We start from the raw sequence: 16417 nt of genomic DNA on the forward strand, positions 1-16417 counted from the left end.
AAAGAACAATACCCGGGACCTGAAGTACAGCTTGTTGTTCCTATTGTGTAACGTACAAAATACCTTTCCGATCTCTAGCAATAGTTCAGAATTTGTTAAGGAAGTTGTTTTGCTGCTTGTCTTTTTCTTTTTTCCTTATTTTTTTCTTGTTTCGAGGCACATTTCTTTTATTTTTTTTCTTGTTTCGAAAGCACAAGGGTTCCGGTAGCCCGCCTACCATTTGCCATTTTGGCGAAACATTTCAAGATTGTACCGCCCAATAACTGTGAGTACTCTAAAGTTAAGATCAACTTGAATCCTGTCTTTAATATCGATATGGAACAAGCGCCTCATAAACAATATCTTCGTGATTTGCTAAGATCTGACGTTAAGCAACACCAATAGCTTATCTGCCGTACTCGCCTATAAATCTTTCGTGATTGGAACGATAAGAATCCATCAAAATACAATAAAATAAATCCGAGTGTTTTTACTGCCAGAAACATTCAAATTCTGTTGTATCCAAATTACCTACCTCGAAAAATTTCAGACATAAAAAAAGATAAAACTTACGAATTGAATCTCAGCTCAGAGGCAAGCTCTTGACATCAGCATATTTAAAACTTTATTTTTATTTCAAGTGACGTTATTTTTTCTTGTTCAAAAAGAACATTTAATGCTCCACCGGATTTGAACAATTTTTGGAGTTTATTTTTATTTCAAGTGACGTTATTTTTTCTTGTTCAAAAAGAACATTTAATGCTCCACCGGATTTGAACAATTTTTGGAGTTTTTTATTTTTCTTGTGAGTGATTCTTCTTGTGTTTTAAGGTTTTTCAAAGACACATCTTGACTGTTATTTTGTCATCATCAACATTATCATGATCATCATCTTCTATTAGAAGGAAATTCAACTTCCTTCACTGTTTCTTCAAAATCTCATCGTTTGGTAAATTAAACAACGCTCACTCTTCTTATTCTTCCATCAATTGAGTTCGTTGGAGTGGTTTTTGGCCAATAAATTCATTAAAAAAAGATCATGTACGGAATTAATTTTTATTAAGCCAGTTAAACGAATGAAGCAATGAAGGGGTCCCATGGGTTTCTTTTTAATGTCTACCTTGTATTCAACTAGCGTTCAACAAGGGGTTTTAACAAATTGTTCAGAATGAGAGAGATGACTAGTAGTGAATCTGAATACGTACTGACGCTGTTGTTCAAGCTTTTCAAAGGGCTATTACCTATTACTTCCAATATTCATTTGAAATGCTTCAACATTTCAAGTACTTAAACCTAAATATTTCTATGAACTAGGTACGTATTTAGACCTTATATTAGTAGGCATAGACACTCAATTCACTTAGTTGTCTTTGATTTTACCACTCAATACACATGCACCTGTACTCAATGAAACTACACAAGTCGACACTCCACCAACAGAAATACTCAGAGATACTAAAAATATACTCCACCTGACTTTCCATCAAAACTTTGCAAGTTTTGCACTCAAGTCACTCAAGCCGAGGGCTTCTGAGATTAATTTCATCCTAGGTGGTCGCTCCGACCAAGACACAAATCAAAAGTGCGTCTCATAGAAACTATGATGCAAGTCCATTTGTATTTGACACATTTGAGAGAGGAAAAAAATATGCTATCAGCACAGAAAACATTAGAAGAACATTTCTATATTGATAAAACGTGTTCTGTTCTGAAGTTGAAAGTAAGCAGACGCTCCGGGCGGTATCCGTGTGGATAGGTCAGAGAATGTTGTACGGTTTGGAGATTCGGTGGTTGTATTAGATCATGTCAGGTGTCAGGGCTATTAGGACTTGGACTTGGAGGAAGCTTTGCAACATGTGTAGGTAGATTAGTGGAGAGAGAGCACGGGACGAATTCAGTTCACGTCATGTTTGGCTAAAAACAGGCTCCGAAGATAATCTCTGGGTTTCTCGTGTGATTACTTTGGTTCTTGAGATGTTGAATCTTGTGGTCTTATTCATATCGTCATTGTATTTCGTAATTCTAATGTTCGATTGCTTTCAGTTAATAGACGTTCAAGTTATAACGAAGTCCTATAAATAAAAGCTCTTGAAATCGTTTTTCAAGGGTCCTCATTTCCGGATGTAAATTCCCCCGAAAATGAAATCGACTACCTGAGTCTCAAATGGTAAACTCCCCCGAAATGTGTACTATGTAAATTCCCCCGATACTTGAAGATAGAAAGAGGAAAATGTGTGATAAACAATGATTTGGACATTTCATGTTTAATTACCTATTAGTTTGGTTTTGGACATCATCATGTCAACTATTAGTGAGTTCTTAGAGAGTGTATTAAAGCTGAGTTCTTAGAGAGTGTATCTTATTACTTCAGAAAACAGAAGACATGAGGTAGGTAGGTACATATGTATTCTAATTTGTCTTTCTATTTTATTTCATAATGAAGCATGTATCCTAGTTTGGCTTTCTTTAATGATGAAATGTGTATGTATTTTATTTTCAATTAATAAATTTTATACTAAAAGTAAGAAATTGAAGTGTTTTTAATATTTTTCTGTAGGTTCTACCATCGGGGGAGTTTACATATACCTTTTTTTTTCGTAATCGGGGGAATTTACATATGACCCTACAGGAACTAATTTTGAAATCGGGGGAATTTACATGAAATCGGGGGAATTTACATTCGCCCGCGTTAATACATTCAGAGGGAAACACGAACGTTTCTTGAAATGAAAATTAATGATACGCATTCAATTCCCGAGTCCTGGTGCAATCCGTTTTTATACGCTCAATGTCCTTCAGGCTTGTCATCTACTTGACAACTTCCTACCAAAACTATACCACTTGGTGCTGGTTGTTGGGTTTCCAACGCATGAGAGCACAAAGTATAGGGTTTTGGGTAATTTGTTAGACTTGTGTGTGAGTCTGGTATTTCAGGTTTTTTTTTTTTCCGAGTTACATGCTTCAGTCGAGGCCTCTTACAGAGTTATTCATCATCAGTTCACCTGCTATTATTGTCAATTCTATTAAATTCTCTACTCTACCCAACTATTTCCTAAAATTTGAAGAAAACTGGCAGAGGGAAAAAGAGAGCTGAAAATACCCCGGAACCCGGAACTAATAGGTATACAACAAAGTACTTACATATTTATTTCTAACAAAACAGGACCTACAACCAAGAACAACATCCTACAAAAAAGTGCTTACTGTTACCAGAACATTACCTACAACAAAGTAGGAAGGTACTTACTCAGAACACTACCTACAAGTACGTACAGCTTTCTTTTCTCTCTGGATCCTACCAGTGATTTCGTTGTAATTTTCTGCTTTGCCAAGAACAGGAAAACCATATTATTCCTACTTTCCTACTGACTGCTCCCTCTCATTCATATATACCTACGTACTTTTTTCCTGTTTCTTCTTCCACTTTAACTGCTTTATTTTCTGTCTACATGAAGCTCTGGATGGCAGTGCTGGATCTCTCGGTAGCAACGATGAATATTCGTAAATAAGCAGGAAACAACTGCTACATTAGACTCGTGTGTTCTGTGTCGTAGCATATCCATCCCGTAGTATGCCTCTCATCAGATGGGAGAGAAGAGACAATACTTCCCATTTAGGTGCTGGGTCAACACGAGAACACCAGAAAGTAACTCGTTGAATATTTCAACGGGTAATATGGCTGACAATGTCTCTAGAGTTGTTTTTGAGTTTTAGACTGTTTAGAGTTCTCCAGCAGACTTCTGTTGGAAACTAGACGTTCATCTCTGCTCCACATCTTCGCCACTGTCTGTTGGTCTCTTATGTGTGATTATCTAGATCATGTCAGGTGTCAGGGCTATTAGGACTTGGACTTGGAGGAAGCTTTGCAACATGTGTAGGTAGATTAGTGGAGAGAGAGCACGGGACGAATTCAGTTCACGTCATGTTTGGCTAAAAACAGGCTCCGAAGATAATCTCTGGGTTTCTCGTGTGATTACTTTGGTTCTTGAGATGTTGAATCTTGTGGTCTTATTCATATCGTCATTGTATTTCGTAATTCTAATGTTCGATTGCTTTCAGTTAATAGACGTTCAAGTTATAACGAAGTCCTATAAATAAAAGCACTTGAAATCGTCTAATACCGGCTGTAGTCAAAATAGAGCATTGATTGCGTCAGGACTCACGGTATTTCGAGGTCTCTTAATAGATTCTGGACAAAAATGTCTGCAGGCAAAGTAAAGGATTGAGCTGAAGTAGAAAGGCCTAGAAAAAAGTCTGCGAAAGTGTAGAACATAACGCGTTAATGGCTGTATGTAAATTCCCCCGAATTTTTCAAGGGTCCTCATTTCCGGATGTAAATTCCCCCGAAAATGAAATCGACTACCTGAGTCTCAAATAGTAAACTCCCCCGAAATGTGTACTCTAGATCATGTCAGGTGTCAGGGCTATTAGGACTTGGACTTGGAGGAAGCTTTGCAACATGTGTAGGTAGATTAGTGGAGAGAGAGCACAGGACGAATTCAGTTCACGTCATGTTTGGCTAAAAACAGGCTCCGAAGGTAATCTCTGGGTTTCTCGTGTGATTACTTTGATTCTTGAGATGTTGAATCTTGTGGTCTTATTCATATCGTCATTGTATTTCGTAATTCTAATGTTCGATTGCTTTCAGTTAATAGACGTTCAAGTTATAACGAAGTCCTATAAATAAAAGCTCTTGAAATCGTCTAATACCGGCTGTAGTCAAAATAGAGCATTGATTGCGTCAGGACTCACGGTATTTCCATGTCTCTTAATAGATTCTGGACAAAAATGTCTGAAGGCAAAGTAAAGGATTGAGCTGAAGTAGAAAGGCCTAGAAAAAAGTCTGCGAAAGTGTAGAACATAACGCGTTAATACATTCAGAGGGAAACACGAACGTTTCTTGAAATGAAATGATACGCATTCAATTCCCGAGTCCTGGTGCAATCCGTTTTTATACGCTCAATGTCCTTCAGGCTTGTCATCTACTTGACAACTTCCTACCAAAACTATACCACTTGCTGCTGGTTGTTGGGTTTCCAACGCATGAGAGCACAAAGTATAGGGTTTTGGTAATTTGTCAGACTTGTGTGTGAGTCTGGTATTTCAGTTTTTTTTTTCTTCTCTGAGTTACATGCTTCAGTCGAGGCCTCTTACAGGGTTATTAACATCATCAGTTCACCTGCTATTATTGTCAATTCTATTAAATTCTCTACTCTACCCAACTATTTCCTAAAATTTGAAGAAAACTGGCAGAGGGAAAAAGAGAGCTGAAAATACCCCGGAACTAATAGGTATACAACAAAGTACTTACATATTTATTTCTAACAAAACAGGACCTACAACCAAGTACAACATCCTACAACAAAGTGCTTACTGTTACCAGAACATTACCTACAACAAAGTAGGAAGGTACTTACTCAGAACACTACCTACAACAAAGTAGGAAGGTACTTACTCAGACCTCTACCTACAAGTACGTACAGCTTTCTTTTCGCTCTGGATCCTACCAGTGATTTCGTTGTAATTTTCTGCTTTGCCAAGAACAGGAAAACCATATTATTGCCTTCCTCCTACTTTCCTACTGACTGCTCCCTCTCATTCATATACCTACGTACTTTTTTCCTGTTTCTTCTTCCACTTTAACTGCTTTATTTTCTGTCTACATGAAGCTCTGGATGGCAGTGCTGGATTTCTCAGTAGCAACGCAGGCAACTCTAAACATCAGGATTCCGGAGCTTTACCCCCATTATTAGATAGTGCGTAGAGTGCGCACCTATTTTGTATCTTTGTAAGCCGGTATAGTTACTCCTATTTAAAGCAAGAGTTTCTAAAGTAGAGATTTGTAAAAGCTTATTAGACCTTTTCTCATTCAGAAATTGCAGTCTTTTTTTATGAAGTTCAAAAAAACATGCTCACTCCAAGATCAGTAGTTTCATATAGGGTTTTTTTTTGTATTTGTTACGTGTTTTTGACTAGACATGGCTGACAATGTCTCTAGAGTGGTTCAGACTATTTAAAAGAGTTCTCCAGCAGACTTCTGTTAGAAATTATATTGTACAAGCTAAAGCTACTCACATCTTCGCCACTGGCTGTTGGTCTCTTATGTGTGATTACTGAGATGTTTCCGGTCTCGTTTATTTCTTTTAAATTGTTGTAATTTTTGTTAAACGCTCTCTTGACGGTATCCAATAGGATGGAAGGGAGCCTTCTGGTAAAACAAAACCTGTTTAGTCTCTGCGTAATGTAAGTTTTCTTTTGAAGTGTATTGAATGCACTTAATCCAGATTTTTGTTTTATTAGCAGAAAACTTGTCCGAATTTCATAGCACAGTTTTGAGTGGAAGATAAGGTCTTCTACTTTTAGTTTTTAGCAATAAAATTCCAAATAAATCCGGCAATAAAAAAATATCTCTTGCTGAAGATAACCCATCGTAGGTTTCCAACTCAGCTGTAGCATTTTACGAGTATATGAAAGTTCTGCTCTTCTCTTACAGCTATTTAGAAGCTTAAGAGTAATGAGGTGATATCTTCCTATGATGCAGTAGATATACACACGTTGCTATTAGTGTTGTAAAATATACGATGATATTATGAGAGTTGTAAATATTGTGTGAATCTGACGTGCCATATCATCTTCAATCATCTCAAGTAAGAACATTGTAACACTTTTATTTCTTACCTCGTGTAGGTTTTTGATCTCCATCAGTTGAAAATTATGCCAGGATACGGCTAATTACAGTCCTTCAGACACCATAGGATAGCTTTCATCTTAACCCACTTTTGACAGGAGAACAAGTTTTTAGACAGGAACTTGGAAAAGAAGTTTCAACAGAGTGTGTGTGTTCGAGGAATAAGGTTTTGGTGGATCTGCCAGAACTACCACCCAAGTTTAGTGCATCTGTTTCCCAAGACTGATCAAGGCACAAATTAGAGCAATGTTGAGAGGAATGTTTATTGTTTTCTTCTTTTTCTCAATATTTTCGTTGAATATGATTCTTTACTCACCAGTGGACTTATACTCAAAGGCTCTGAAGAAAACACCTCAGTGACATTTTTTAGCAATAAAATTAGAATGTAACAGTAGATCAGTACAGTTTATTTTTTAATATTTAAACAAGGTTTTTTTATTTACATATGTTTAAACTATACCTATGAAATATCTAAGACCTTGTTTCGACTGCGGGAGTAAAGGGACTTTTCAGTCTCATTCTGGCAGGATAAACAAGGTATATTCTATTCCGTAGGCAATTAAGCAGTTATATGATATTTCGTAGGCAAGTTTATTCAGATGGGACTTTCTTACCTTGAAAATAGTATTTTACACAGATTGTAGAATATAAACATTATGTAGACTGCAAGCTCTGAACTTTGGATCGAAAGGTGATGGCTGACTTTGTGGCGAAAGGACAAGGTCACTTTAACCCTTCCTGTCGGTGTTTGTAGTCCAATGCAGGTAGCTGATCTACCTATACATAGAAGATGAAAAAGCTCTGGTCAGTAAGACCACCGGGGCTGACAGAATAAAATTTATTTTTGCGATAATCATCTTCCTAAACCTTCCATGAATGAATTTGTACGCATCTATGTATTACATACACTGCACATATTACACCCAATTCCTTTGGAACAGGTAATTTTCAAAAGATCGCTCTCCGTGGAAAGACGATTCGTTTTTTTCATGCCAAAAACAGAAATTATACAGAAGAAGTTGAAAGAAAATAATAAAATTGTTTAACTGTACATTTTAATGGATGTGAAATAATTTGGAATTTTTTTTAGTTTATAGTAGGTATCAGAGAATTATCATCCGCCTGATGGCTGACTTTGTGGCGAAAGGACAAGGTCACTTTAACCCTTCCTGTCGGTGTTTGTAGTCCAATGCAGGTAGCTGATCTACCTACATAGAAGGTGAAAAAGCTCTGGTCACTGAGACCACCGGGGCTGACGGAATAAAATTTATTTTTGCGATAATCATCTTCCTAAACCTTCCATGGATAAATCTGTACGCATCTATGTATTACATACACTGCACATATTACACCCAATTCATTTGGAACTTGTAATTTTCAAAAGATCGCTCTCCGTGGAAAGACGATTCGTTTTTTTTCATGCCAAAAACAAAAATTATACAGAAGAAGTTGAAAGAAAATAATAAAACTGTTTAACTGTACATTTTAATGGATGTGAAATATTTTGGAATTTTTTTTTAGTTTATAGTATCAGAGAATTATCATCCGCAATATAAAATTTGAATAGACAGGGTGTATCAAGAAAATTTGGTTCATTCAACTGAAATATGTGTTGGGGTACTCTGCGCTGAAACAAATTTTTGGTTACCGTTTATTGATTTATTTCTTTAAGTATTTGATAATCTCTTTTTCGTATTCTCCCATACCGAGTATTGTGGAGTTCATTGACGTTAGTGTTTTTATTTGGTTACGTCAGATAGGTTCAGTCTCTCCATTTTGTTACGTCAAATGTGGTCAGCTTTCTTATGTGGTTACTGGATTGATTTTGTCGGGATGACAGAAGTTCCCATTTGTTTTCGTCAAATGAGGCTAGTTTCTCATTTGGTTTGTACGTACCTACATAGGTACGTCGGATTTGGGTCAGTATTCCCAATTCCCATTTGGATACTTCTGATCCACCCTGTCCACTCCATTAGACGGTGTACATAAACATTATCGTTCATTACGAGCCAGTTCAAGTCTATATGGTTCCACGTTTGGGGGCTTAGTGGATTAATCCAGCGGGCTATAATTATAATAATCATTTTTATCCGTACGTATACTGTATGTGTGTGGATAATAAAATTAAATTATACTCCTTCACTCTTCTTGGTCAGCTTTCTTATGAACCATTTCGTCCTTAGCCTGGTCATCTGGTCAAGCTTGGAAATCATTCTTGCCATTTCCTGTATGTCCTTCATTCCAATTTTACTCTCCTCTTCTCTACTATCCACTTCATTCGGATTTAACTTTTATATCTTTGGCGATTCAAAGAGGAAAAGGAAACAGTGTAAGCGTGCTGAGCACCATTCCCGAGGGGGCGAAATTAGAAGAAAATGTTTGTTTGTACCATGTACCATACGACCATACCTATATCATGCAAATTCGCAAATTAATCCAAATTAACTTCTGATTAGTTCTGAGATGATTTTATGAATTTTGATAACTGGATGATTTTGAGGTTTACGAACTCTTCTTTCTTCCTTGGTACATCATTACTACCTTGCACGAAATACGAGTATGTACTGCTAAGGTTTTTAGTGATGAGGGTTTTCTCCTTCTCGAAACTGTTGGCTTCCTCCTATCCTGTCTTCCTTCTCTCTTCGCTTTCGGGACGATAAGAGCTCAGCAGTTATATCTGTATCTCTAAGGCTCAAACTTTTTATAGGTCAACTTTTGTATCTCAGCAAATAATTTCTAGGAAGGAAGTTGAGTTTTTAATTTCTACTGTTCCACTGCCCTCGCACGGAACCTCTGGAATGCGGAATGCCTTCATTTAAACTTTAGAAAAAGTACATTTTTCTTCAAGTTTCTTGAAACTTTTTTTTCTCTAACTCTTTGTCTTGCCAACTTTTCCCGTCGTCTCCTGGGCTTGCTCTAGTTCTATAGCCGTAGGTTACGATCAGAGATAAATAGGACATTCTGGTGCCCCGCGGGTTTACCTTCTCATGTTGAAAGGTACTTTATGCTTCTACGCAAGAACCGTGCCCTGTACACCATTGTAGGTAAAAAATAATAAGTTGAGCTAGGTTAGGGTACGTTTCTTTACCTCCATACTTGTGATTTTAACTATTTCGTACAGTAGTGGAACAGAAAACTGATGTATGAAAATTGAAAAGTATTCGAAAATAAATTGAAACTTCAGATGGAATAAATAAATAATCCTGTACACCATTGTAGGTAAAAAATAATAAGTTGAGCTAGGTTAGGGTACGTTTCTTTACCTCCATACTTGTGATTTTAACTATTTCATACAGTAGTGGAACAGGAAACTGATGTATGAAAATTGAAAAGTATTCGAAAATAAATTGAAACTTCAGATGGAATAAATAAATAAAAGAATAAATTCTGAAGATATATTTTTCTCTTATAAGTAGGTACTCTGACATTATTTTGTACATCCTTGTGAAAATGGAGTAACATAATAATCATAATATGTATATGTGTATATTCTTCTCGTCTAACATGTCAATGTTCTCTTCTCTGTTTCAGGTACTTACTTCTGGAACGCTCATTAGTCGGCAGGTAAATGAAAATTTCAGTGGAAATACAACACAATACAAGAGGAAATTGAAAAGTTTGAGTATTACCTAAAACACGAACAGGGTGTGTCTGTGTCACACAATTCGAACATTTCGGACCAAAAACTATACTTTTCTCTACTACAGTTTGGGGCTGTGTTTTACAACCTGTATCTACCTATCTCCGTACTGATTATCTCAATTAGGAACTCTTTGATCATCATGTTTCGGGTTCGAGGTCCACTTTTATCATTTACTCAGATTTATTTCGGTGAGATAAGAGAGAAGTTTTTGTGCAGAGATGAAAGATATTCAGGGTGACATGGTCAAGGGAAACTAGACTCTAGCATCGAAGGTTCTAGGTTCCATTCCTGTTGGTGACATGGGGGTTTTCCTGGATTGCTGAAAGCCTATTGATGATGAAACCCTCCATGATATTTTCCTGGATTTTTTTTCTCTTTTCAACGATCGTCCTGTCCTGAAATAGAAGAGCAAATGACAGGATAGGAGAAAGCCAGCTGTTTAGAGAACGAACCTTATTTGTTTAGGAAAAATTCGCCTGGGGCGGGAATCGAACCCGCGACCTAGCGCCTGCAAGGCAGGTGTTACCTTCCAAGCTAACTGAGCTGGCTTCTGAATCACTTTGAAATCTATGTATGTCATTTGATCTTTCGTGTTTTTTCCTTATTTTTATTATCCCATGTCCTTTTTGTAACATCTCATGTTCCTTATTTTCAACACCCTATATAAAACATGTCCTTTTTTCAATATCCTGTATACGTTTTTTAATGGCCTCACGACGACAGATAAAAAAATCCGAGATACCGGGGACTCAAAATGCTTTTAGTCCTAATGCTGGCTTATCAGAAACTTCTCCGTGTCATTTGCATAACTCAAGTTCAAAGAACGAGCTCTTACCCTTTCGCCGAGGTTATTAATGGTGGAGTTCTGATTTCGTTGTAATTTTCTGCTTTGCCAAGAACAGGAAAACCATATTATTCCTACTTTCCTACTGACTGCTCCCTCTCATTCATATACCTACGTACTTTTTTCCTGTTTCTTCTTCCACTTTAACTGCTTTATTTTCTGTCTACATGAAGCTCTGGATGGCAGTGCTGGATCTCTCGGTAGCAACGATGAATATTCGTAAATAAGCAGGAAACAACTGCTACATTAGACTCGTGTGTTCTGTGTCGTAGCATATCCATCCCGTAGTATGCCTCTCATCAGATGGGAGAGAAGAGACAATACTTCCCATTTAGGTGCTGGGTCAACACGAGAACACCAGAAAGTAACTCGTTGAATATTTCAACGGGTAATATGGCTGACAATGTCTCTAGAGTTGTTTTTGAGTTTTAGACTGTTTAGAGTTCTCCAGCAGACTTCTGTTGGAAACTAGACGTTCATCTCTGCTCCACATCTTCGCCACTGTCTGTTGGTCTCTTATGTGTGATTATCATTATCATTATTGTTATACTTGCTATTATTGCATGTTGCGAGGATACGTACCTTGAACATGCGGGTATCGTTCTGTGTACTTACATACATATTACATGTGTTTTCCAACTCCTTAATAGCATAGGTACGTAATAGCACGGAATTGTTGAGGAATATACGCTCAAATGAAGTACGCTATTAGCAAGATAATGACCTGGTTGGGGCTGTAATAGACTTGGTGGATGGTTTAGGGCTTAGGGGTTGCCTGGAAGAAAGTTAAAAGCAACAGAAACAGGTACTTATGAATGGACTAAATGGACTATAGGCTATAGGTATTAAGTTCAAAATTAACATGAGAATACACTTTGAAAACGGGATGCAATGTCTAGTATACCACCTAACACTATTAAGCGGTATTAAGATAAGGAAAGCTTTCTAATCAAGATAAAATACATATCCTAATCCTAATACTTTATCACATATTTTTGTATTTTTTTTTTCTTTTTTTTTAATATTTAAACAAGGTTTTTACGCCGAATTTATGCACCACCAGCCGGCTTCATTTATTGCTGAATACCCGTTATTAATGCCTTCATTCAACCTTCAGTCTATTAAAATTTCCAATGATACCCCGCGATATATCCGTCGAAGGATTCAAAATTTGACGAATATTCAATCCAAAAAGGAGTTAATTTACGCCCGTAGGTATGAAAGTTATGCAGATATTAGGCATCTAATACCCAAATTTATGATTATTTGAGCAGATTTTTTGTAAAACATCAACTTTGAGAGCAGACCTCTTCTCAAATCTTCTAATCCCTTCTTATCATAAAATTCGGTTTAGACTTTTTTTTTAATAAATAACTTTAATACGTCGAAATATTATATTATTATGTTTATATTATGTAGTGTCACTCAAGTCAGGGCTGACCAAAATGGTGGGCGAGGGACTTTTGGAGTTTTACTTAAAAGTGGAGCGGTGTTTTCTAGGTGGTCTGCTAAAGATATTTTTGCTGAAAAAAAAAAAAAAAATATTCAAGCATTTGAGACTAAACTTTTCTTTATCTCTTAAATTTTAAAATCTTCAGAAACGCTTTCTACGTATTACATAAACGCTTCATTCTTATTATAATTTAATCTTAAATTAAAGGCACTTAATTAAAGCTAATCACACAAAGGTAGGTGGGTACCTATACCTTTTTTTTGCCTTTAGGATTCCTTCCTTTGACTCATTTGAAATTCAAAACATGACCGAACAATTAATTTTTCAAAACTTCAAGATAACACGTGAGAGACGTGAGGCGTTCAAACGATTTTTTATGTTTATTTTTCATTTTATACTCATTTTTGCTTTCCTTATTTTGAATGCACACGTATGAAGAACAGGCCTGTTCACAGCATAACCTAACCCCGGGGCTAATTCCCAAAATTCGGCGCGAACGACCTACTGTCCGTAGTGCTAAAGCTCCTCAAAGGGAGAGAATTCCATCAATGAGCCCCTCGTTACAACATTTTTAATTGACATAATTTTAATATGTATGAACCAGGTAACTGCTAGTACCTAATGGCTAAAGTAAGAAATGCTGGTTTAGAGACCCCTTGGGGCCAGGGGGGAGGAGCCCGGGGCCATTCGAACCAGATGAACCCCCCCCTGCGATCGACCCTGAAGAAGGAAAGCTAAGTCACTTATTTTGATAAGCTCATGTTTATTCCAGGGGTGTAGTCTCATGTAGGTTATGAGATAAATGGAAGAGCTCAATCTTGTCTGTGTTTATGGCAAAACTGTGTCAATGCTCTTGTTTCTAAGCGAGAATTTATAATGAAATAGTTTTTTTTTTTCTTTTTTTCTGGGACACTATGCATGAAAAGCGACTTGGGACCAATTATTCTTGAACTTGGGACCGGACTACAGGTAGGAACTTGCTACAGGTACCTATGAATTTAATTAGAGGCTCTTTTTTGTAGTGGATGTGTCTAAATTACTAATTTTTTTTCGAACATTAATGAAGAAAAGACCTTTCAGTAGATGTGTTCTGTGAGCTTCAATATTTTCTCTTATAAGTAGGTACTCTGACATTATTTTGTACATCCTTGTGAAAATGGAGTAACATAATAATCATAATATGTATATGTGTACATAATTATATTCTTCTCGTCTAACTTGTCAATGTTTTCTTCTCTTTTCCAGGTACTTACTTCTGGAACGCTCATTAGTCGACAGCTCCTCCTGCTATCTGTGACGTCACCAAGATGACCTTCAAGTCAAGGTCATGTGAGTGCCATCCACTTCAGTCATTTCTTAGTCCCTAGAATACTAGGATAAGCCCTATAAGCGCCCTAAAAATCCCGTCATCCTGCCCCCCAGTGTCATTTGTTTGATGTTTTTTTGACCTTCAAGTCAAGGTCATGTGAGTGCCATCCACTTCAGTCATTTCTTAGTCCCTAGAATACTAGGATAAGCCCTATAAGCGCCCTATTTTTAAAATCCCGTCATCCTGCCCCCCAGTGTCATTTGTTTAATGTTTTTAAATAATTTTAACAATACCGTAAGCAGAATTTAGCAACTTTTAATATGTCAACTTTTTACGTAGGATTTTTAGTGGAATCCCCACCTCACCCCACACCCCAGCGTACTTTTTCAACTCACGTTTAATATTAGCAGATCAAAATAAATATAACATGCAGGTATGATATTTTTAAAAAAAAAACAATGATGTTAAAGTTTAAAATAAAAGCCGCAGCAAAAAAATGTTGATAATTCTATTATGTCGAAAATTTGTGACAAACAAACTAAAGGATGTACCAAAAGTTATGTAAATGGAGTGGGAAATGAAAAATAGCAATCTACCTTTAACAGTGAAGGAAATTATTCAAATCCATGGGACCTTTCAACTAAAAGTTGAACAAGTTCATGAAATCTATGTAGGTACCTATGTATGTAACAGATACATAATATACAGGTAGGTAGGTAAGTACTACCTACTGGACACCCAGGTAGTTGGATTAGTATGTATATCAATTTGAGTCCTTTAATTTATTTACACGTAGGTGAAGCGTATTATTCAACTTATTAGTGCTTAATACTTGGTACCTCTATACTAAATCATATTCTGACAGGTTCAAAAATTAAAGGAAAAAAGATAATTAATGTAATTATTGAAAGTTTGGAAAGAGATGTTAGTGTCATAATTTTTCGGGTAGGTATTCACTGAACTTTGGACTAATCCTGTTACTTTGTAGGTATTATTTTTTCAAACGTGCATGTGCCTACCTACCTACCTGATATACGTATAAAAGCATCAGCACATTTTTCATATTTTGGTGTATGGAGGGAAAAAAATAACAACCTACGTTGCATCAAAAAATATTTTCAAATGATGGGCCATACTCGAAATTCCATGCATAACTGCCGTACATATTTTGTGTAGATACCGTTTCCAAAGTATGTGATTTATTCAAACTGATAGCAGCTATGCCACGTTATGTTGGGTTTTCATTTTATTCTCGTTGGTCTTCTATATCTACTTGATTTTTTAAAATAACAAAATTTGTATTGAGCAATTCATTGGAGGGAATAATATTTGCGGCAATTTGACAATGTTGTAATAATTCATGTCATAAATTTCACTAATTCAAAAGAGATGTTTATTTTCTGCTTTCTCTGGTACACCTACAAAATCACATTACACGATTCCAACTCAGAAGATCTAAGATGCCATCTGGAATGGCGAACAACTAAATTGAACCACGACGTGAATTCGGTTGTGTAGGTGAAGGAAGACAAATTTTATTTCACTACCTCGTAAATAAAAATAAACTACTACTAAAAGAAAGAAAAAAATCAACAATTTTGAATAATTTAAATATTTTGGAGGAGTTAACGACAATGTTAAAACAGTACGAAATAAAAACGTATTAAAATGTCTTTTTAAATGCATGACATAAAAATTATTTCCGAAACTATTTGTTTGTATAATATCCAAAAAACCTGAACTTTTTTCTCATTCTAATGATTCCAAATGAGTTTGTTTTATATCGCTTTTTACGATCACAAATTTGGCTTGTCTATCGTCAAAAATCTGTCGAGCAAATTTTTCAAAGTTGTAAAAACTTAGATTTGAAGTTTGATTAGATAGGTGACTGCTGGACGTACGAGTATTTGGCCCCAGATTTTTTGATTTCATTTTCTGATAAAATATTCCAAGTGACCCATGCTGGAATGGGGTTTAAAGAATGCAATAGTTAAATTTCCAAGGACTGGTACCAAGTTAATTGCTTTGAGGATTTTTCTTTGCTGTACTTGTACATTCTCTGTATGTACTGCAGGAACTTGTGTTTGAAAGGAATTTTCCAACTTTATGAAATAGACAGTTTCATGATTATCAAATGTATAGTTGTGATATTTTGTTCCTTTTCTTGCTGTCCCTATGATTTCCTCACTCTCGTTATCTATTGGTACTTTTCCTCTCCAGTTCATTTCTTCATAGCTTTAGGTTTAATGTGTATGGATAAGCTTTAATTTCCAGTTTGATGTTCCAGTTCCAACACAAGGACGTATCTTGAAATTACTCGACCAAACAATTAAGTTTTTACAAAGTATTTTCGACGGAAAAAACATTGAAATTTTCTGTAATTTCCACAGCAAAAAATTGTTTTGAAGAAACTTTTTGAGAGCAAATGATAATTCAATTTTTTGAGAATAACTTTATATTTTTATTGATAAAATACTCAAGTCTTTATTTATAAGTAAGTC

At 36.1% G+C, this 16417-nt stretch overlaps 1 protein-coding gene across 3 annotated transcripts in view; it reads left to right on the forward strand.

Annotated features, from left to right (window-relative positions):
- Nucleotides 1-15496, forward strand: part of LOC103524904 — a 132402-nt gene extending 116906 nt beyond the window's left edge. The window contains exons 3-4 of one of the 3 annotated variants that reach the window (XR_001809930.2): nt 13853-13931; nt 14068-15496. Coding sequence is in view for 2 of the 3 variants with exons in the window: in XM_026820264.1 (XP_026676065.1) it covers nt 10199-10224 (26 nt within the window). In the remaining variant the exon portion in view is untranslated. Of the gene's footprint in view, nt 1-10198; nt 10232-13852; nt 14042-14067 lie in introns of those variants that run through there. The other 2 variants (XM_026820264.1, XM_008489954.3) reach the window with 2 other exon arrangements.
- Nucleotides 15497-16417: the final 921 nt, after the last annotated feature.

This window comes from Diaphorina citri, unplaced genomic scaffold, assembly GCF_000475195.1.
Source record: "Diaphorina citri unplaced genomic scaffold, Diaci psyllid genome assembly version 1.1 scaffold7, whole genome shotgun sequence".
In the NCBI taxonomy this organism is placed as follows: domain Eukaryota; kingdom Metazoa; phylum Arthropoda; class Insecta; order Hemiptera; family Psyllidae; genus Diaphorina; species Diaphorina citri.